We start from the raw sequence: 23,246 nt of genomic DNA, 5'->3' as shown, positions 1-23,246 counted from the left end.
TCGTTACATAAAAATTATGGTTGGTAGGGTATTACAGTCACCTCCATTCTGTCTGGTTACATTTTTATTATTCAACGTCATCTGGATTAAACATTTTTAAAATTATTTTACTTTTTTTTTAAATGTGTTTCTCATAATTATTAGGTTAATTTTATGAAATGCTATTGTTTGAAAGGTTATTTATTCACAATTACACATAAGCCAAAATAAATTAAAAGAAGGAAACTCTTTTATTACCAAATTCTGATTAATTGTCTCCTTTCCTCAGATGATATTCAGGTCCGGTTCTATCAGGAGGATGAAAGTGGGAACATTTGGGAGGCATTTGGAAAATTTGGTTCTGCTGATGTTCATAGACAGGTAGAAACTCTGATCCTTTCCTCAGTAACCATGCTTCAGCTTGCAGTTAAGAGTTAGCTATTATTAGGTCTGCTTTGTTCATGAATGAGTGAGACAAACACCAGGCTGAGTCAAAATCAGGGTTCTTTGTTCTTTATTACCGGATTGTAACACTTGCAACTAACCATGTTAGTCGGAGAATGCATTCTGCCGTTATCAGCAAAATGGTGATTTTTTATACCCTTGGATACGTGCTTAGAACATCATCATATCATTACTTGTCCAATGACTAAAACTGTTGCTATCCTTTCCCTGCTAGCTTCCTGCCTCTCAATCCATCAATGTCTCTCTTATCTTGTAAGTACAAGGATGCATTCACATCTTGTTACAGCCCTGTACAGGGTAACTCCTTACACATTCCCATCTCATGATGTTTTACCTAACAGGAGTACAAGGACACCTCCCCTTCTTGTTACAGCCCTGCACAGGGTAACTCCTTACACATTCCCATCTCATGATGTTTTACCTTACACTATCAACGTTTCCTTGAAGCTTCTTTATTTATTTGAGTTTATTCAGAACTTCACTGCGCAGTTTAATAAGACCCCAAATAATACACTACCAATGACGATGTGTGAGAATCTGTTCTGTATTATTATTAGTCTCCTTTCTTTGGCTTGGCTTCGCGGATGAAGATTTATGGAGGGGTATGTCCATGTCTGCTGCAGGCTCGTTGGTGACTGACAAGTCCGATGCGGGACAGGCAGGCACGGTTGCAGCGGTTGCAAGGGAAAATTGGTTGGTTGGGGTTGGGTTTTGGGTTTTTCCTCCTTTGTCTTTTGTCAGTGAGGTGGGCACTGCGGTCTTCTTCAAAGGAGGTTGCTGCCCGCCGAACTGTGAGGCGCCAAGATGCACGGTTGGAGGTGAGATCAGCCCACTGGCGGTGGTCAATACTAATTAGTCTATACTAATAATTAATAGGAAAATGCAGCAGGTTGATACAGGATTCAAAAAAGTAGAATTGGCAAACACCACAGGTCATATGGAAAAATGCACACAAATAATGTATGTCGGATTCCTCAGTTCCCATGACAAAATGCAAGGGACCTTTAGTACCCACTTTAGAAAAATAAGCCTGTTCTCCCTGATAAAAAAAAACATCAGAAAACTAACAAGAAGGAATATCATGAACAAAATATAGTCATTCAGGTGAGCAAGAAGGAGAATCTTTTGGGGGAAATCAGGCATGGTGCCTATTTTGCAGTAGTTAATATGGTAACACTGCTTGGGAGAATAGGTGTTATCTTTGATGAACGTGTGATGGAATAATATGGAACCATTGGATCTAAAGATCCAAGCAAGCCTCAGCACGCTGCAGGCTCAAGTCCAAGGGCAGGTATGGGGGAGGAGACTAGGGCTCTCGGCATTTATTAGGGGTCTTAGGGGGAGGGGCTACCAGTTCTGCAGGTGGGCCAGCCTGCCCAGCTCAATGGGGAATGTGCTCGCAATACCATGTTCCACCACATTCACCCTTCCTTTTTAGATAGAATCCAATGAGGTGATGCGGAGCCCTGTCTTTACGGTCCATGAGTTGCACAGTAATGCTCACAGGTTTAGTCTCTCCAGTGGTTTTACGCATCAGGGACCTCTGCAGTCCTGTTGACTGTGCCTCTTGCTCCGGCAGCTCGATGGCTCGATCACTGGGCTGGCTGTTGAAGGGCTGAACCGTGTCTGTGTCTCCCAGATCCATGGGAGTGGGGGGGGGGGGGGGGTTAGTAACTGGGGAGGGAAACCCTCCAGCGGGCAGAAACATTTGGGGCGCCATGCTGGGGGTAGGAACTCTATGTCTTCAACCTGGGTGGTCCCTGGGGTTAGCTGGTCACTGCCTAAGGGTAAAGGGTGCACCTCCCATGCTGAGATTCCCTCTCGTACCAGGTCCCAAATGGACACTGTGTCATCCTGTCCATCTGAGAACTTTACCAGCACATACTGGAGTTTCACATGCAGGAGGTGCACTTCCTCCACCAGTGAGTTAGTCCACCTTGTGGGTTCTAATGTGCTTCCGGAGCATGGCCCAGGGGCTGACAGCCAGACCAGCAGCGTGGTTCCTGACTCTGACCTCCTGTGAAAGAGAACAATCTTTCATGGGGTGTTACATTTGTACCGGTACAGAGTAGGGACCTGGTGGCATGCAGAGCTTCTGGAAGTACCTCTTGTCACTGGGACACAGTCACCCCTCTCGCCTTTAGGGACATCAGGATTGCCCTCCAAATGGTGCCATTTTCCCTCTCGATCTGACCATTCCCTAGGGGTGTAGCTGGTGGTTCTACTATGCCCCTGGAGAAGAAGTAACATCACAGCTCGTCACTCATGAACGCTGAATCCTGGTTGCTATGCACCTATGTGGGGTACCCGAACAGAATATGGTGCAGAGTGCTTTAATGACCTTGGTTGTGGTCATGGCTGGGCAGGGAATGGTGAATGGGAAGCACGAGTATTCATCCACAATGTTCAGGAAATAGATGTTCTGGTTTGTGGACGGTAGGGGCCCCTTGAAGTCTACACTGAGGCATTCAAAGGGTTGAGTGGCTTTGATGAGATGGGCTCTCTCTGGCCTGTAAAACTGCAGCTTGCATTCTGCACAGACTGGGCAATTGCGTTTCAGCTCTCTGATTTTCTCCACTGAGTAGGGAAGGATACGGGCCCTCACAAAGTGGTAGAGTCTTGTGACCCCAGGATGGCAGAGGCTATCGTGGAGGGCGTGCAGGGGATCTACTTGCACCCCGGCGCATGTTCCTCTGGACAGCACATCAGGGTGGAGGGGGGGGGGGGGGGGTCATTAAGCTTACCCGGTTGGTAGAAGATCTCATAATTATAGGTGGACAGCTCAATTCTCCACGCATGATCTTGTCATTCTTAATTTTGCCCCACTATTTGTTATTAAACATAAAGGCAACAGTTCTCTGGTCTGTCAGCAGGGTGAATGGCCTGCCAGCCAAGTAGTTTCTCCAGTAGTGCACCGCCCCCACTGTAGCCTGTGGCTCATTCTCCACGGCAGAGTGTCTGCGTTTAAGGCCCTGCAGGGTTCACAAAATTAAAATGCCACTGGCCTGCCTGGTTCAGTGTGGCAGCCAGGGAGAAGTCGGAGGCATCACTCTCCCCTTGGAATGGGACATCTCGTCGATGTCGTGCATTCCTGCCTTGGTGATCTCATCCCTGATGCTCTCGAAGGCCTTTTGGTCCTCCACCAAAGGGGGAAAGGTCGGGGTTTTCACTAGGGGTGGGGCCTTGTCGGCATAGTTTGGGACCCATTGTGCGTAATACGAAAAGAGCCCCAGGCACCTTTTTAAACCTTGGGATTCTGTGGTAGAGGTAATTCTAGGAGTGGGCACATGTGCTCAGGGTCAGGGGCAATCACACCATGCTCCACCACGTACCCCAGGATCGCTAACCACTCTGTGCTGAACACACACTTCTTCTGGTTGTATGTTTGGTTGAGGGCTTGCACAGTAGCCAAGAACCTCCACAGGTTGTTGTTGTGTTCTTTCTGGTCATGTCTGCCTGTGGTGACATTATCCAAGTATGGCTAAGTGGCTTTTAACCCATTGTTGTCCACCTTGCGGTCCATTTCCCTTTGGAACACTGACACCCCTTTTGGTACAGTCTACCGTTGGCCTAAAATGCTGTGTAGGGCCGATCCTTTGGGCAAATAGGGATTTGATGGTACGCTGACTTGAGATCTATGGTCGAAAAGACCCTGTATTTTGCAATCTCATTCACCATGTCATCAATTCAAGGCAGGGGGTAGGCATCTGGTGGAGTGAACCGCTTCATGATTTGACTGTAGTCAATCACCATCTGGTTCTTCTCTGTCCCCTTTACCACCAGCACTTGTGCCCTCCATAGACTATTACTGGGCTCTATTATGCTTTCCCTCATCAACCATTCCATCTTGGAATTAATGAATCCCCTGTCCTCCAGACTGTACTGTCTACTCTTAGTGGCCACTGGCCTACAGTCTGGAGTGAGGTTCTGGAACAATGGGGGGAGGGAAGGACCCATAGGGTGGCCAGGCTGCAAGTGGGTAGTGCTTCTCCAAAAGGTGAGGGGGGGGCGGGACCTCCTGGTACTGGTCGTTCCTGACTGTGAGCAGGGGATGGGGACCATCATACTGCATCAGTACCCCTTTTAACTGGCACTGGAAATCCAGTCCCAAAATGATGGGGATACAGAGATGGGGCATCACCAAGGATCTGAAATTTTTGTATTTCGTCACCCCCCATGGTTAGGTTCATGTAGCACTTCCCACGGATTTCTGTTGAGAGGGTCTCGGAGGCTAGTGCTATCCGACACTTTGCAGGGGACATGGTCAGGGAGTAGCGTTCGGCGGTGCATGGGTGTATGAAACTCTTGGTGCTCCCTGTGTCAAACAGGCAACCCGTGGTGTGACCATTTATCTCTATGTCCATTGTGGACCATCCCAACTGGTCTGGTTGACTCTGGTCCAAGATGATCGAGGTTAATGTTGGTTCGTTGTCTGACTCACTGCTGCCACGTCATTGAGTCAGCGGTCGCCAAGATGACCACCCGGGAGATCGCAAATATGGGCTCCCCCATGGTGGGGTAGGGCCCGGAAGTGAAGCCAACAGTGATGTCCCTCCTTGTCGTGACGTGGGCCCGGAAGTTCAGTTCTCCACAACTGGAAGTGACGCCTGGAGCTGCTTGAGCCACAGTAGTGGCACGGGTTGCGGGCCGCACACAACGCTGCTCATGGGGGGCTTAAATCGGCATACCCTTGTGTAGTGCCCTTTCCACCAGCAGTTCGAGTAGGTTCGCACTACATGCAAGGCAGTACTTTCGGGGAAGTTTGCTCTGCCCACAGTAGTTGCTTCTCATGTGCTCGGCAGTTCCGGCAGCCATCAGGGGCCCCGAATCCCAATTGCATCGGGATTATGTGTATCTGGTTGGGGGAGCATGCATGGCCCATGGCGTAGGCCTCTGTGTTCTTTTGGCCCGGGCCATCTGCACGACCTCCTATAGGGACTGATCGCCCTTCTCCAGGAGTCACTCGCGGATGTGTTGGGAGCAGAATCCAGCAATCAGATGTTCAAAAATTAGAGCCAAACTCAGAAAGGATTGAAAGAATTTCATGAAAACTCTGAGCAAAACTGATCTGATCAAATATTTAAATACTCTTAGAAAATCAAATGAAATTGAAAGAGATTAATATTGAAGGCATGAGATGATTCTCAACAAGCTTCCTGAATTTTAATTTCAGTCACAATCCGATGTGAATCACCGAAAAGATCAAGAAGCTCAGCAGCAAACTTGAAGCAGCAAGTATGTTGTTGAAAGATAGGTTGCACTGAATGAATCGTCTCCATCTCGGGAGAGAGACTATCTGCAGACATCTTCTATAAACCACTCTAACTCCCACAGAAGGATACCTACCCCAAATGAATTGACATGATGATCTTCAACTCTCCATAAAGGACTCTGACCCAAAATGTTCATTGATAATTTCTCTCAATAGATGCTTCTCTCTCTCTCTCTCTTTCTCTCTCTCTCTCTCTCCTTACTTAAAGTATGTCACATATTTTCCTGTTGTACTATTCTTCCCTTTCATTTGAAAACGAACACAATTAACAGCCCTGTTTGCTTGAAAATCCATGATTTATATGGATTGTTCATCCACCTCATAGTTCGGACTAGCAAGAGATCAATGCACTAAATAACTAGAAAATAACCTTTGAAAAAGGTGGCAGATATATGGATGATCCTCTGGATTAAAGTGTATTATGTCCCCTAATATGTATGGGCAGCAAAACAGCTGAGAAAGGACCCAAATAGATGCCTTCATGACATTTCTGGATAGCTTAGTGGATTCTGCATTAAGTGGAAGATCACAATGACTTTTGAAAAGCTTGATCCCCAGATACATTGCTCCACTATCATTTCACCACTTTTTGGTCCAAGAAGATTCTTATGGGATGGGCAGGCATTGCTACAGTCAGCCACTCCCCTTTCATTTAGACTTGGCTTACCTTCGATCCCCCTTCTTCGACCCTTGGTCATGCAGCAGAGCAGTGGGCCAACAGCTAAAGCCCATTTTCCTGTGTTTGACTCATATCCTTCCAAATATTTTCTATCCATATACCTGCCTAAAATTCCTTTAATCATTGTATCTGCCTTGACTAGTTCTTCTGGCCCACATAACCCCATTTTCATGAAAATGATTCACCCTCAGGATCCCTTTAAATCTTTTTCTCTCTTGCCTTAAATCTATGGCCTCTGATATTACACTTCCCTACTATGGAAAAATGGCAGTGACCATTTACCTTATTGATATCCCTCATAATTTTATGTACCTCTATAAGGTTCACTCATCCTCCTACACTCCAGAAGAAAAAAATCCCAACCTATCCAGTTTCTCCTTATAATATTGTCCAGGTTGTATCCTTGTGAATCTTTTCTGCACGGTTTCCAGCTTAATGACATCTTTCTATCCCTGGATGCCTCGAACTGCGCACAATACAATGCAAGTGTGTCTCCCAAATTCAAATTCCAATTGTACACAGATGGGGGCTCTTAGGCCATAAGAGACCCATGCTGCATGTTAAAATTTTTAACCCCGAGGTTCTTTAGAATTCTGATTGCAGGGAACAGTACAATAAATTACTAAATTCTCTGTGTGTTTTCAGTTTGCTATCGTTTTCAAAACACCAAAATATTTTGATATGCACATCACCAAACCCATCTCAGTGTTTGTCCAATTACGAAGAAGGTCAGATGGTGAGACCAGTGAGCCCAAACCATTTATATACTACCCTTACAAAGAAGGTAGGTATTATTTCATTCTTTATAATTAAGATAATTATTTTGTTTTGTTCTTAAGTCTAGCTCTAGAGTAATTGAAGGAAACTGTTTGTAACCCTAATGTAATATATGAAAGCAATATTTACATTCCTGATGGTTTCTTGTAAAATATTTAAGGTTTGTAAAGTGTGCAGTTTTTTTATAAGAAATGTAGCAGCTGCTTTGATATTCTTCTTTCTATCTAAATCATGGATTTCTCTATGCCTTTTGTGGATGCCTTATATCAGTCATCAGAAGCTTCACAAGTCTCAACATATTTGTCTCTTCTTGATGTACCATCTTACTTTCATGAACTGCTTGTTTGAAGTAATGAAATGGAATTGAATTTCAGACCAATGTCCTTCCTTACACAAAACTTGATATAACTGCAATGAACTGATCTTCAACTTTGGTTGAAAATAAGGAGATAGTGTTTCAATAAGCAATTTTTAAATTAGTACCAATATCAGCAAAAGTGGAAAGAGATTTTGGAAGCAACACCAAATTAATAAATTAAATATATTGACTGAATAATAATCATAAATTCATTTAAGAAAATAGTGAATTATTTTATAAAATATTTTGAGCTGCATTATATAATACAATTCTTAAAATGTTTACATTTTACCTTTTGCAATATTTATTATCCACTCAAAAATACCTTTAATTTTTGTTGCTGAACAATAAAGAGGACAATGGTGATGTTATATGTGGAATGTGGAGAAACACGTGGCCTCCCTGACTGGAATATTGTGGATTACGGGTGGTCACGTGTCCTCCCTGCCTGAAACTTATTCAGAAGTCACATCACCTGTCAATCAAGGCTGGACTCCAGCCATTAGTGCACACCTTGCCATTGGCTAACTTAAATTGCCTAGGGAGATTATTGGCTAGACAACCAGATCGGAACGATATAAAACATTGATGCATAGCGCATTCTTATCCTCTGCCCCATTATCCAAGCCCCAGACATCGCTCCATGCCAGGTTACTACTGTGCACTACACAAGCTGAGCTGTAGTACTATATAGATCAGTGCTTGCAGAGAGCTCCTTCCCCCCCCCCCCCCACCCCCACCTTCCCTGTTGGTACAGGAAACCAGGATTGTGCATTTAAGTCTCTGTCTTGTTAGAGTGTGTTAGTAACTGTATATTGCTTAACACTGAACTCCACTCTGAGGTACAGATATCAGGAGTGTCTGCTGAAGCCCCTGCCTGAGTGTGTAGAAGAGAGATGGCCACTGGTATTGGAGTCCAACCTGGGTCCAATGTGAATGTCTTTGTCGTTGTTTAGTGGTAATTAAGTATCGTTTGACATTCTCCCATTTGTCTCCTGTGTGTTCAATAAAGTTACCTGTAATTGTAATACTTGTGTCCAGTCTCGTCTCTCTGTGAACCCACTGAACCTGATACTCTTCCAAACATGACAGGTGAATTGGCACATAATTTTCTCTACATTGGAAAAGACAGTCAGATAAACTATGCAAAGTACAGTCAATTCACTGTTTTTGAATTTTTGACTTGCAATATGAATTAAAATTTTCATTTCTAACAATGTCTTGATAATTTAGACGTGCCCTTTATTTTTTTCCTTCCTTTATTTTATTGGATCGTTTAAATAGCCAAGAAAAAAAATGAGAAGAAATGGCAAAAGACTTTCCCAAAATGTCCCGATGATTACGAGGACACAGCAGAAGGTCATGGGGGAATATATTGTGATGGCCTTGGAGGAGGTGAGTAAATAAACTACAATGAAAGAACAAGTCAGCAATAATCAGACCAATTGGAAATAACAATTTGCTGAAAGTAGTATTTATGATGGAATATCTAAGCTGCAAAAGTAGAAATTTTGTCAAGTCCTTGTATGTTATCCAAGATTCATTTCATTGTTGGCATTTTGATCTAACTTGAAATCAGCTTTCTTGTTAAGATCTTTGCTCTTTTAGGACCAAGGAAATAAATGATTCTGGGAATTTCTCATCAACCCTTTGAAATGTTGATTCTTCAAGATCTTACTCATTGTTATATGACTGAAGACCTCTGTATTCTTTTGGAAATGATTCTACCATTGGGCTCCCCTGCTAGACAACACTGAATTAAATTGCAGTTTGAATATTGCAGGTATAGCTCATAGTTTCCCTTCCATGAAACATTATGAATGAAAATACTATATGAGCACCCACGATCTCTCCATCTGTACCTCCAGGGAGTGTCGTTCGTTGCTGTGAATTTTCAGTCATGGAATTGACCCTCATTACATCTAGTACCTTCTGTGCAACTGATGCTTGTTGCTATCGTTCTATATTTCCCAAAATGCTGTAACTTTATTTGACAGCATTGCTACAGAAAATTACGCCTTTACAAGAGACATTTTGGGCCATTGACCCTGCCCTGCAGCATATATACTTACAAACAAAAAATTGGGGGCACAAATTGTAGAATTAGAGCTTGTTTATTTGAAAATTACATGACAAATATGCTTACAACTTGGACATTTTTAAAACAATTCAAGTTACTCATCAAATTAGATTCCATTGTCACAAACATGGAAAACAGGTAGTTGCAGGTGTCAGTCCTGTGCCAGCTGATTTATTACATCTTGTCAAATAGGCCAGGATGATCCATATGTTACAGGTGCTCATCATACAAGGGAAATCAGACATTCCAGCAGCAAAGAGAAACATATCCAGCTGTTATATTTAAAGTGCTCTCGAATGACTTGCAGGAATTTTTGAGTTTGTAATTTAGTGGGACATGAGAAGAGAGGGGTATAAGAGATAAATTAAGTGGACAAGCTAAGAAATGCATTATATGGAAAAATGTGAAATTGTTCATTTGGTGGGAAAAATTAAAAAAGAAGCACATCATCTAAAGCTTGCAGAGGAATCCTGATGTCCGAGTGCATGAATCACCCATGGATAGTACAAGTGTGCAGAAAGTCATGAGGAACATTGGTAAAATGTTACTATCTACTGCTCGGAAAATTGAATATAAAAATGGAGAGATTATGTTTCAGGTGCTTGGTGAGACCACATTTACAATGGTGATCCCTTTACTAAAGAAGCAGAGAGGGTTTATGAGAGTCTAGACCACACATATCAAACTCTGGCCCGCGGGCCAAATTTGGCCCGTGATATAATTATATTTGGCCCGCAAGATCATATTAAATATATATTAGAGTTGGCCCGCTGGCCGCCGCGCCAGTTTAGCGCATGCACACTGAAGGTGAAAATGAAGACGCCAGAGGTGTGGAGGGATTTCAGAGTCCCGAATCCCGGGGATCGGAGCGCCGCACTCAGCCCGCTCGGCTCCCGGACACACAGACGCGGCTGGAGTTGGGGACCATCCTCGCTGGGTCTGCACTTCAGCGGCGACGCTGGACCGAATGTCTCGTCTTCCCCCTCGCTCCATGCGCGGCGGACCCTGCCTCCCGCTCCTTTTGTTGGAGACGAGCCTGGCGCCATGAGATCGCAGTTTAATCCCTCTCCAACCATGGGAGGGGGGTGGGAGCAACGCGCTCTTCTCAGCCAATTCCTCCACTGCCCCGGACGCCGGCGTTTCAACGGGGGGTTCGGGTGCCTTCGTCAGGCGACCAACCTGTTGGTCCAAGACAAGGGGAGAGCGTACAAACTCCACACAGACAGCACCTGAACTCGGGTGAACGTGGAGCTGCGACCCCACATTCCACATCAGGACTGTGTGTAAGATTGGGAGCAGTGAGACGGAAGCTTATTTTGTTCCTGTGATTTAAGCCTTTCTTGGGGTGGGGGGGGTCCTTCTCTGACCACTTGCCTAACAATTAACCTAATCAGATGTGGAGTTACCACAGTACAACAGTTCTCAACCTTTTTCTTTCCACTCGCGTCCCTGTGCCATTGTGCTCTGTGATTAGTAAGGGATTGCTTAAGGTGGTCTGTGGATGGGAAGAAAAAGTTTGAAGACCACTGCTTTAATCATCCCTCATTGACTCGTCATGTGCACGGTTTCAGACGCTAAAGGAAATGGGCCAATGACAATGAAAGAGTTTATCCAAAACTATTATTAAACATTTATTTTAATAAGAAAAAGTTTAACATTACATATGTTGAAAGAAGAGAAAACATGCAGATGTTGTTGAAAATTTTCAATAAATATTTAGTTTGGCCCTCGACTTAGTCCAAGTTTTTAATTTTGGCCCTCCGTGAATTTGAGTTTGACACCCCTGGTCTAGACTATTAGCTACAGTATTTCATATCATGAAAGGTTGGACAGTACATGACTGAAATGCTTTTGCACTTCCGCTGGAGTTTAGAAGGTGATGATTGAAATATTTCTGATGGATCTTGATGGGATGGATGTGGAGACGATATTCTCTCCTGACAACTTGGTCTGCTCTTTAAACCTTTTCTACTCCTCCCTGTAACGCTGGAGGTCCTAATGGGATGGAGACCAAAGCAAAAGGGATCAATGGAAATTTAAAAACATAGTGTGCAGACAACTCTGCTGAAAGACAGGGGGAGGGAAGTTGAAAGAGAGGAAAAGAATGAGAGAGGAAGAGAAAAATTAAATGGCATAGAAATTCAACTAATGTAGACAATGCTGTTTTGATCCATTCACCATTTTTAGCTTGAATGAACAAAATTGCCATTGAAGTGTGTGGTCTACTTTGGATATATTGCTTTATTGTTCATTCTGGCATTATTGTATATGATGAATCAGGTCTGAGTAAAGGTGAAGGTACAGGTAGCTGGAATGTTAACTGCAACCAGCTGATCAAATTAAATACAATGGAAAAGGCTTTTGCTGAGTGTCATGGATAAGACAATCTTAGTACTGCATTTTTCCTGTTTTAAGTCAATTGGCTTCCTGATAGAATGGGATGTTAGTCAAGACTCCTTGATACCCCTCGAAATCAGAATATTGTGGATTTGTGTGTCATTTTTCAATCTTGTGTGTTGAAGTGAATAGGAATGGAGAGAGAATTGGAGGATGGTGTTGAGGGCAAGACTGGATCGGTCATTATCTTAATGAATGGTGGAGCAGGATAATCACCAAATGGCTCACTCTTCCTCTGATTTCTTAATTTCTTCTGGTGTTTTCTTCTCTTATTGATACTCCAGCACATCATTCACATGAGTGCTGTACTTATCCTTTAGGTAAGACTGAGGGTCTGTTTGTCGTCTCAAAAGGGTGCAAGAAAGAATACAGTTCCACTTTGAACAAGTGCAGGGAAATTTTGCTAGTGTACTTTCCAACATATCTCTCTTAATCAAAATCACAAAAGCAAACTACTCATTATTCCCATTTCTGTGTGTTCACAAATAGGCTGCCATGTTTCTCTCATTGCAACAGGAATTATCTATCAAAAGTGGAATATTCACCCTACATTACTTTAGTAGATCTCAGAGTCATGAGTGACATTGAATGTCTTTCTTTTTTAATAAACAATATTTTTGCTGTTATATTATTCTATTATTTCCTTGCAGAATGATGCAATCCAATTCCTTGACAACTGCAAATTTGTAATCTCCCCCAAACCAGAACATATTTTCAAACTGGTTCATAAGATTATATAGGAATTAAATGGTACTACAAAATAGAAGTGGACAAGTGCTTCATGTGGCTAAACATCCAATTGCTATCACCAGAATACTGAAAACTGGCACTATAATTAGCCCAAATAAAGACACAGTTATATGTTTTATTCCAAAAGATGTGGGTCACTTGGTCAGAGGAGATTCAATTCAAAACATTGTAAATTAGTGCATATGGCACTCTCCAACCCCATCAGATCTGTCTGTGTAATGTTTTTCATTACGCAGGTGGGTATGCCAATTAAAAGCATTGTCAAGGGATAATTTTTCTTCAATTATGGTATCTTGTCATTACTATTTGTCATCTGGCCTACTGTATGAGTGTTAACAGAGTGTTGGCAGGAACAGCTTCTAATTGTCAATATTTATTGTCAATCCCTTCTATGAAGCTATTCCAACAGTGAGAGTCAATACACTCCAGGATGATGCAGGAACAAGACAATGGGGAACTCAGAGGGGAATCTGCTGGTCTGTGGTGATCCCTGCTGCCTTTGACAAGTTTGGAAGATTGCTATCAGAATAACCCGTGCTATATCGTTTGTGGACACATCAGCCGAGCTGTGTCAGTGTGGCAGAATTGCATATTTAGAGAGGAGAGGTTGAGTCAGTGGAATGGGTTGCTTTGTCCTGGGTGAAATTCAGTATCTTGGGCGCAGCTGGACTCCTTCAGGAAAGTGGAGCGAGTGCCAATGTCCACTCAACTTGCGTTTTATGGTTGGTGAGGGTGAGTCACTCACTCCAAATTACCAGGCACTATTTTATTAATTTGGCCCATATATCGATGTGTTTGTCCCAGTTCAGTTTCAGAACAATGACAATCCCCTGGAGTTGGATGGAGATTCTATGATGGGAATCTATTGTTGTGTAGACTGCGTTATAGTGTAGGAAACATTACACTCAATTTTCACGTGGCAAGCTCCTATAAACAGCAATGTGAAAATCGCCAGTGATAGTGTTGATTGAGGTATAAATATTGATCAGGATAGCAATCTTGTTTTCAAAGAAGCCCTTGGAATATTTCAAATTCCACCAGAGGGAGATCTAATCTAATCAATGGGATCTCCAACAATGCACCATTTCTTCCACACTATCAACATATTGACAAGAATGCCTTCAACAGATTCACACCTGGCATTTTTTACCAAAAATCTTAAAACAACATAAATATATATTACAAGATTCAGAATATAATATTCATATGAGAAGCAGATAATTAATAGATGCTTTAATCTGTTCCAGAAATGACAGTTTTAAAAAGACCTGAATTCTTCACCTTCCCTTCCTATACACCCAAAGATGACAATATTGCAGGTGAGGTTCAATGATTTTAACTGTCCAATGACTGAAATTTATCTTCCATAAATATAAATGAATGCCCTTTAATATTATTTAAATCTTGCTTTATTACTCATTCTCTAACTGTAACAATGCAACTTTTATGATGAATGACCAGATATGTGGAACAATAAGAATTAGATCTCAGGTAAGATTTAAGATCTGCCTTAGCTGATCACAGTTTCAATAGCTACTTGGAAAAAGCATCAAATTTAATATTATTCAAATATGGAAGAGAAAATAAGCCAAATATTAGAACTCTCTGAACACCATGGTAAGTTGTAAATCCCAATCTAGGTACATTCATGATTAAACTTCCCACATATGAATATTTAATAATGTTCACCTTCAGTATCCCAAGTTGGTTTTCTTTGTTGTTATTGAATTTCCTAAATAATATTTTTGTGTCTGAAATAACAACAGTATATTTTCATCATTTTATGCCCCTTTTATCCTTGATAAAATTTTATCAATCTTCTGTGGGATAAAACACTGGTCCTTTCAGCTCCCCAGCAAAAAAATGGTGAAATTGGCAAAAAAAACCATTTCAAATGGTGCTTGGATAGTTTGCACCAAGAACCCTGTGTCATTCCCAACAGTTAGCACAGCTGGCGTCGGTATTTTACTGGGTAATCATGGGAGACTGACAGCCAGGTATTGTTTGCCATTGAGGAGACAGAGGCTGCATAGGGAGGGATACAGTTGTTCTTTTGAGTGATAGTGACCCTACAGTCTCATCAATGAGATAAATGCCAGGAGGGAATTTTTGTGTAGCAGAAGGACTCCTGAAACAGCCTGGTTGGACTTGTTTCAGTCGTCTCCTCCAGATATAACAATCCTTACTCGTTTTGGCAATGCAGAATAAATGTCAAGTTTTTGTGATACATGCAAGAATGACTGAGTACTATAAACACAGTTGTAGCAACCCATTTCAACAAGTGGGTCAAGAATTCGTTCATTGATGGATTGTGATCAGTGCAACTGGTATTACAAGAAAGGTCACAAGGAATTACTATTTGTCATCTTGCCTACTGTATGAGTGTTAACAGAGTGTTGGCAGGAACAGCTTCTAATTGATAAGAAAGGATGACAAGGAAACATGATCAGGGAGAATGACTAAAACTTCCAAGTAGCCCTGTGCCCTCCTAGTTGCACTGGGACTGTTCAACAACAGTGATAGGTGAACCCTTATAGTATCACATAACGTCAATGAAGATGGAACTGAGTGTTGCCTTCATAGTAACATTATTAGATGAAGGTGTGACAATGGAAAATATTGTCTGGCTAATGTGAAGAGGGCATGAAAGTACCACATACAATTTCCTGATGCATTGCTGCTTCATCTTCGATCGATCTAATGTAGGTTTAATCACTTTCAAAAAGTGGTAAATTATTTAATTTCTGGGTTTTTGTTTTCAGTTAATCTCCATGGATAAGAGAGTCTCTATTGTACTTCTACCACCTGACTGTGAACCTTCTCAAAATGTAATTGTAGCCATTTCATAATGCTGCTCATGTGCCCATCACATATTTTGAATAAATCTTTAATTAATACCTTTCATGCAAAACATGAGTTGCTTACAGTTAACTATCGATTTATGTTATTACCATTTGCATCTAAATTTTTAATTCATGAATATTTTTAAAATACTTTTTTTAGTATTAATTGTAGTCATTGTCTTATTTTATCTTTGGGAATTCAAATTCATCTTAATTTTATGTTTTATTTGCAGGATTACAGTTTTCTCAAGATAATAATATACCGTCCTATTTTCGTACATTTGAATTGCCAGGTTGTGGGGAAATAAAGAAGCCATTGGCTGTTTATAATCACATGGTAACAACCCAGGATATCAGGAGTAACATGTAAAAACTGCATCAAAGGAAGTCATTATAGTAATGAGTCAAACATCGAGATGAGATCTATCAGATTGCAAGGAATTTTTCCTCGTTGTTTCTGATTTTTTGAAGAGATATTTATGATTCAGTAATAAGATAATATAAATTAATTTTATATAATAAAATGAATTATTGTGTAATTAAGTTAAGCCCAAGACTGCCTTTCCACGTTACTGTTCTAAATTGTTACAGATTTATTTAAAATTATGATTTAAATATGGAGACAAAGCCTTTGAAGCAGCTACCTCTGAAACTGTCTATTACATTGGTTACTTGGGAAAACAACTCCTGAAATAACCTCCAATGCAAATGCTGCTTCTTTGCTTTTTTTATCCATTATTGTCAATGAATTTTCAGTTTAAATGTAATTTGAGGTTCAAATGAGCATTTTAATTTCTGATTATGTAAATGCATGCAACTGTAAATGACGATTTGGTAGAATTCATTTCAAAATAACTTAAATATGTAAAATATTCTTTCAACACATTATCTATTAAACTTGATTTTGATCAAGGTGTCATTATTTATTGTGTAATTATAATGGTAGCACATATAGCTGGGACAGCTAACTAAACCTGGCTTGCAAAAGAATTTATTGAAAACCATCTCAGAAGGTGCTTATGGTATCACATTTAACGTGCATCACCAAAAAGTATTGGTTCCCTGAAAATCATAATTTTCCTGATTTCTAGTTTAGTCATTGCTGGTCACAGAGCATTCCATTTATCGGGTTTGAATGTTGGAATTATTCATATGCTTTCTGCATTGAAAATGGAGAGAAACTTCTATATGCGTCTATGTATGTGTATCTATCATTTTAATAGCATTTTTATCATAACAAGATTTTTATGGTTCTAAAGGAACATTTTAATGGCCCTGAAGGAACAATAAGCAACAATAATCATTGCCCCATACATAGATATTAGGACAGATGAATAAAAGTTTTGCCAAAGAGTAGTGTTTCAGTGAATATGTTGAAAGAGGGAAATGAGACCAAGAAACCAGGTGAATTCGGAATCTTCAGAAATCAAGTCCTGACTAATAATGGAAACCTTTTCTATCAGTTAAGTTTCCAAGTATATTTCTATTTTGAACAGCAAATGAAATGCTAGAAACAAATCTCTCCTTCTTGAACATTTTCTTGATAAAGAAATTCTAACAATAAAATTATACTTTTACTGAAGACTTTTTAAGCCTGTTTTTTTTTAAATCTGTTTTAGGTTTAATGTACAGTAAAAGACCAAAAATCCAGACTGCTCAGGGATTGCATCAGACCAGATTTTCAGATTTTCTGAATTCTCAGGCTGTACTTTTAAAATTCATATTTAAGGAGAATAAGGAAGAGATAAACAGGTAATTTTTGATAGTTTATTAATGAAACATTTTTTCCATATCATATAGAAAGTACAAAAAAGCAAATAAAAAATTATTCACTCATTTCTGCAACTTCTGTGCATCTGTGGCGCTTATGCATGCATGCATGCACTTAAATTTAGCCCACTAAATTTAAAAAGTTTGAAAGTATTTGAGAAGTCCTGATTCTCAGGTGGTCCAGATTTCTGGACTTTTACTATACTCTTTGCAAGTTGTCAATCAGTATATTTCTTTGATCCATTAAAAGCCTTTAATTGAATGTATTGTGAAGATGATACCTCAGATCCAGGACAAAATAAGTGGGAATTATGGGCTGCAACATTGGTTTCATTGAGCCTGTTGTTTGAATAGTAGAGATGCCATATTGGGTACAATATAGTGAACATTCCTTGTGGTTAGCGGGTGGCTCATGATGTTAAAATCTACCAGTAAGACAGAGTGGGCAGATGGTTGAGAAGTAAAGTCTACTCAAGGATAGTCAGCATGGCTCTGTAAAGGGAAGGTCGTGCCTCGTGAGCCTAATTGAGTTTTTTGAGGAGATAACAGAAGAAATTGATGAGGGTAGGGCAGTAGATGGGGTCAACATGGATTTTAGCAAGGCATTAGACAAGGTCCCCTATAAGAGGCTCATCCAGAAAGTCATGAGGCATGGGATCAGTGGAACCTTGGCTGTGTGGATAAAAAATTTGCTTGCAGGATGAAAGCAGACAGTAGTGGAAGAAAAGTATTTTGCCTGGAGGCCGTTAAGTAGTGGAGTACCACAAGGATCTGTTCTGGGACCTCTGCTCTTTGTGATTTTTATGACTGACCTGGTTGAAGAAGTGGAAGAATGGGTCAGTAAGTTTGCGGATGACGCGAAGGTTGGAGTTGTGGAAGGAGCTGAAGATTGTCGAAAGTTACAAGAGAATGACAGATATAGAGTTGGGCAAAAAGTGGCAGATGGATAAGTGTGAGGTGATGCATTTTGGAAGGTCAAACCAAGCCAGAAAGCTGAGTACAGGATTAATGGTCGGTTACTTAAGAGTGTGGATGAACAGAAGGTTCAAATCCATACATCCTTCAAGGACAATTAAGAAGGCCTATGGGGGATTGAGTTCAGGAGTAGAGATCTCATGTTGCAGCTCTACAAATCTCTGGTAAGACCACACTTAAGAGTATTGTGTTCATTTCTAGTCACCTCATGATAAGGAGGGTTATGGAAGCTATGGAGAGGGTGCAGGGGAGATTTACCGGGATGTTGCTTGGATTGGAAAACAAGTCTTATGAGGCAAAGTTAGAAGAGCTAGAACTTCTCTCTTTGGAGTGTAGAAGAATGAGAGGAGACTTGATAAAGGTCTATAAGATTATGAGAAGCATAGATAGAGTGGACAGCCAGCATCTGTTTTGCAGGGCAGGAATAGCAAACACCAGAGAATACATGTACAAAGTGAAGGGAAGGAAGTTTTGGGGAGACATCAGGGATAATTTTTTTATGCAGAGTTGTGGGTGCCTAGAATCCCTTGTCAGGGAAGGTAGTGGAGGCTGAAGCATTAGGGGCATTTAAGAGATTCTGACACCAGCACATGGATGAAAGAAAAATAGAGGGTTACGGGGTAAGGTTGTTTTAGTATTTTTTTAAGGAATATATGGGTCATCTCAACATCGAGGGCAGAAGGGCCTGTACTATGCTGTAGTATTCTATGGTGCCAATTAGAGTAAAATGCTGGCATTATGTCAGAATCACTACAATAAATGGATATATATGAATGAGGAGCAGGTATTATTCACTCAGCACCTCTAGCTTGCTCCATAATTTAAAAAGTGAAACACAAAAGTCAGTAAATGCTGTGATTGTAGTAAAAACACATGAATGCTGGAGGAACTCAGCAGGTCTCACAGTGTCCATAGGAGGTAAAGATACATTACCAAAATTTCGAGCCTGAACCCTTAGTCAAGATGAGAAGGGCTCAGGCATGAAATGTCAGTAATATATATTTATCTCCTATGGACGCTGAGCAACCTATGGAGTTCCTTCAGCATTTCTGTGTTTTAAAAATCAAGACTAATCTGATTGCAACCTGAATTGTCTCCACCTTTATGAAGGATGTACTTCGGCTTTCAAAATATTCAAAGACACTGCTTCCCATGCCCTTTGATGAAGAGTCTTCTAAAGACACACAAACTTCTGAATATTCATCTGATCTGTTCCTTAAATGCAAAACCTTTTATATTTAAACAGTGAACCCTGTTTGTAGGTTCTTCCATTGCAGGAAGCCTCCCCTCTACCTCCACTCTGTCAAGACCCTTGATGAACCTCTCTCTACCTCTTCACTACTCCAGAGGATATAAGCCCAGCCTATCCTGTTTTTTCTTGACAGTGGAATCTGCCCACTCTCCCATTTAAAAGCTTTAATATTATTCATTTTCCTAAGTCCTTATAGTACATGCAACAAGGTCGGGTCAGATACAGCAATGAGCTCTCTGAACCCTTCTCCATTAACAATGGCGTGAAGCAAGGCTGTGTTCTCGCACCAACCCTCTTTTCAATCTTCTTCAGCATGATGCTGAACCAAGCCATGAAAGACCCCAACAATGAAGACGCTGTTTACATCCGGTACCGCACGGATGGCAGTCTCTTCAATCTGAGGCGCCTGCAAGCTCACACCAAGACACAAGAGAAACTTGTCCGTGAACTACTCTTTGCAGATGATGCCGCTTTAGTTGCCCATTCAGAGCCAGCTCTTCAGCGCTTGACGTCCTGCTTTGCGGAAACTGCCAAAATGTTTGGCCTGGAAGTCAGCCTGAAGAAAACTGAGGTCCTCCATCAGCCAGCTCCCCACCATGACTACCAGCCCCCCCACATCTCCATCGGGCACACAAAACTCAAAACGGTCAACCAGTTTACCTATCTCGGCTGCACCATTTCATCAGATGCAAGGATCGACAATGAGATAGACAACAGACTCGCCAAGGCAAATAGCGCCTTTGGAAGACTACACAAAAGAGTCTGGAAAAACAACCAACTGAAAAACCTCACAAAGATAAGCGTATACAGAGCCGTTGTCATACCCACACTCCTGTTCGGCTCCGAATCATGGGTCCTCTACCGGCACCACCTACGGCTCCTAGAACGCTTCCACCAGCGTTGTCTCCGCTCCATCCTCAACATCCATTGGAGCGCTCACACCCCTAACGTCGAGGTACTCGAGATGGCAGAGGTCGACAGCATCGAGTCCACGCTGCTGAAGATCCAGCTGTGCTGGATGGGTCACGTCTCCAGAATGGAGGACCATCGCCTTCCCAAGATCGTATTATATGGCGAGCTCTCCACTGGCCACCGTGACAGAGGTGCACCAAAGAAAAGGTACAAGGACTGCCTAAAGAAATCTCTTGGTGCCTGCCACATTGACCACCGCCAGTGGGCTGATAACGCCTCAAACCGTGCATCTTGGCGCCTCACAGTTTGGCGGGCAGCAGCCTCCTTTGAAGAAGACCGCAGAGCCCACCTCACTGACAAAAGGCAAAGGAGGAAAAACCCAACACCCAACCCCAACCAACCAATTTTCCCTTGCAACCGCTGCAATCGTGTCTGCCTGTCCCGCATCGGACTGGTCAGCCACAAACGAGCCTGCAGCTGACGTGGACTTTTTACCCCCTCCATAAATCTTCGTCCGCGAAGCCAAGCCAAAGAAGAATAGTACATGCACACCAGCTTTATGCAAATTGTGCTCTAGGACATTCAGTTCCACAATGTCACAGAGCTCTAATCTCTCCTCATTTAGACACTATTTAGTTTTCCTCCCAAGATGCACAATTTAGTACTTTGCCACATTATTTCTATTCTTTAAAGTTTATTTATGATACAGATACTAAGGTATTAAAGAAACATTTACACATTTGTATATTAGTAGACATCTCTGCTTCAGTTAAAGGTTCCTCACTTTCAGAGAAGGAAACTGAAGGGTGACACTGAATGGTTATGGACCTACGTTGAAGAACACATTAGATTAGACAATGCCTATAAAATGTATGACTATAACTTGGAAGTCGGATATTGGTTTGGAAATGGATAGAAGGTCGGAATTGTGTTCTTCTTGAGAGAATAATTGATAATTTAAGAGACAAATATGCATTTTGCAAAATATGGAGTGCATATTTACAATTTGTTGGTATTAAAATTTAAGAGAATCTTGAACATTCCCTTTCTCCTATAGGTCTCTATAAATATTTATATATTTAAATGTATCAAAAAGTGAAGTACTCCTGTTGTGGTTTTCTTGTTCCTTGTAGCAGCACCTCCTCTGCTACTGAAAGAACACACAACCAGACAGGTCGAGCTCAGTGAGCAGAAGGGGAAACCCCCAGCAGTGCCATTTTGGCCAGCTGCCCTGCTATGTGGATTACAAGCGGGGCCGGTTCAGTGTGCCGCCACACAGCCCCCCCCCCCCCCCAGAACCAGTGCCAATGTCCTTTTTAGCTGGGCAGCCTTGCTTCTTGGGCTGTACCACAATCACTGGTTCGGTGGGGGTCGAGGTGCACAGGCTTCAGCCTGTCCACAGTAAACAGTTCCCATATGCCGCCGATGTCTAGCGTGAACATAGATCCTGAATGCTGGACAACCTTGTACGGCCCCTCATAAGGTCTCTGCAGAGGTGCCATGGGTGGGCCCCACCGAATAAAAATGTACTCTGTGGAAAGCAGCTCGCTGGGGACGTGAGATGCTCGTATCCCGTGTCTGGGGGGCGGTGGGGGTGCGAAGGAGTCCAAGCGGGCCCAGAGGTGGGGAAGCAGCTTGTGCGGTGACCGCTGGGAGTTGTGAGGCGCGTTGATGAACTTACCAAGAAGTGCCAGCAGTGCGCCGTAGACCACCTCAGCTGATGACGCCTGCAGATCCTCTTTGGGCGTGGAGAGGATGCCCAGAAGCACCTAAGGCAGTTCATCCATCCAGTCGGAACTGGTGAGGACGGGACATAAGTGCTGAATTAAGGTGGCGGTGCAGACGCTCGACCACCCCATTGGCCTGTGGGTGATAGGCCATGGTGCGGTGTAGCTCGATCCCCAACCTATTGGCAAGGTGTGCCCAGAGCACAGAGGTGAACTGGGCGCCCTGATCGCTGGTGAGGTGATTCAGAACGCTGAACCGGGCAACCCAACCACGCAACAGCACTCAGGAGCAAGAGTCCGTGGAGGCGTCCGGCATCAGGATCACCTCAGGCCAATGAGTGGTGCGGTCCACTACCGTGTATAGGTAACGGTTGCCCCGGGAAATGGGTTAGGGCCCAACTATGTCCACTTGACTGTGGCTGAACTGTTCCCGGATGTGCTTGAACTCTTGCACGGGCACCCTGGTGTGCCTGTGTACCTTGGACATTTGGTAATGGGAGCATGTTACGGCCCAGCCCATGATCTGCTTCCGTAGCCCATGCCAGATGAACCGCTCTGCCACCATCCGGACCCTGGTCCTGATGGACGGTTGCGGAAGGTCGTGGATGTGATGGAAAACTTGCCACGCCACTGCTGGGGAACCACTGGCTGCGGGGTGCTTATGGAGACATCACACAGGACAGTGCTTCTGCTGCTTGGAGTCGGGAGGTCTTGGAACCGCAGGGCCATGATGGCAGTCCTGAAGGCTCGCGTCTCCTCGTTGGACTTCTGTTCCCAGGCGAGCTTGTTGAAGTCGAGGCCGGGCGTCAGCACGCAGATGGCCAGTCGCGAGAGTGCATCGGTGACCACGTTGTCCTTGTGCTGAATGTCAGTGGTAAACTCCAACACAAAGGCGAAGTGATGCTGCTCGCAGGCCGACCAGGGGTCCTTCGCCATCATGAGTGCCTGGTTGAGATGTTTGTGCTCAGTGAAGATGGTAAAAGTCCTCCCCTCCAAAAAATAGCAGAAAT

General features: G+C 42.6%; 1 protein-coding gene across 4 annotated transcripts in view; it reads left to right on the top strand.

Annotated features, from left to right (window-relative positions):
• The window catches only part of LOC138743371 (nuclear factor NF-kappa-B p105 subunit-like), a 53,177-nt gene extending 36,700 nt beyond the window's left edge, over nt 1–16,477 (top strand). For 2 of the 4 annotated variants that reach the window (XM_069898651.1, XM_069898653.1), the window contains 5 exons: nt 269–360; nt 7,041–7,179; nt 8,815–8,925; nt 14,005–14,076; nt 15,834–16,477. In XM_069898651.1, the coding sequence (XP_069754752.1) occupies nt 269–360; nt 7,041–7,179; nt 8,815–8,925; nt 14,005–14,076; nt 15,834–15,970 (551 nt within the window). In that variant the 3' untranslated portion in view covers nt 15,971–16,477. Of the gene's footprint in view, nt 1–268; nt 361–7,040; nt 7,180–8,814; nt 8,926–9,138; nt 9,314–14,004; nt 14,078–15,833 lie in introns of those variants that run through there. The other 2 variants (XR_011344837.1, XM_069898652.1) reach the window with 2 other exon arrangements.
• Nucleotides 16,478–23,246: the final 6,769 nt, after the last annotated feature.

The sequence above is a fragment of the Narcine bancroftii genome, chromosome 9 (assembly GCF_036971445.1).
Source record: "Narcine bancroftii isolate sNarBan1 chromosome 9, sNarBan1.hap1, whole genome shotgun sequence".
Classification (NCBI taxonomy): Eukaryota; Metazoa; Chordata; class Chondrichthyes; order Torpediniformes; family Narcinidae; genus Narcine; species Narcine bancroftii.
This window is presented reverse-complemented; position numbering and strand designations above follow the sequence as displayed.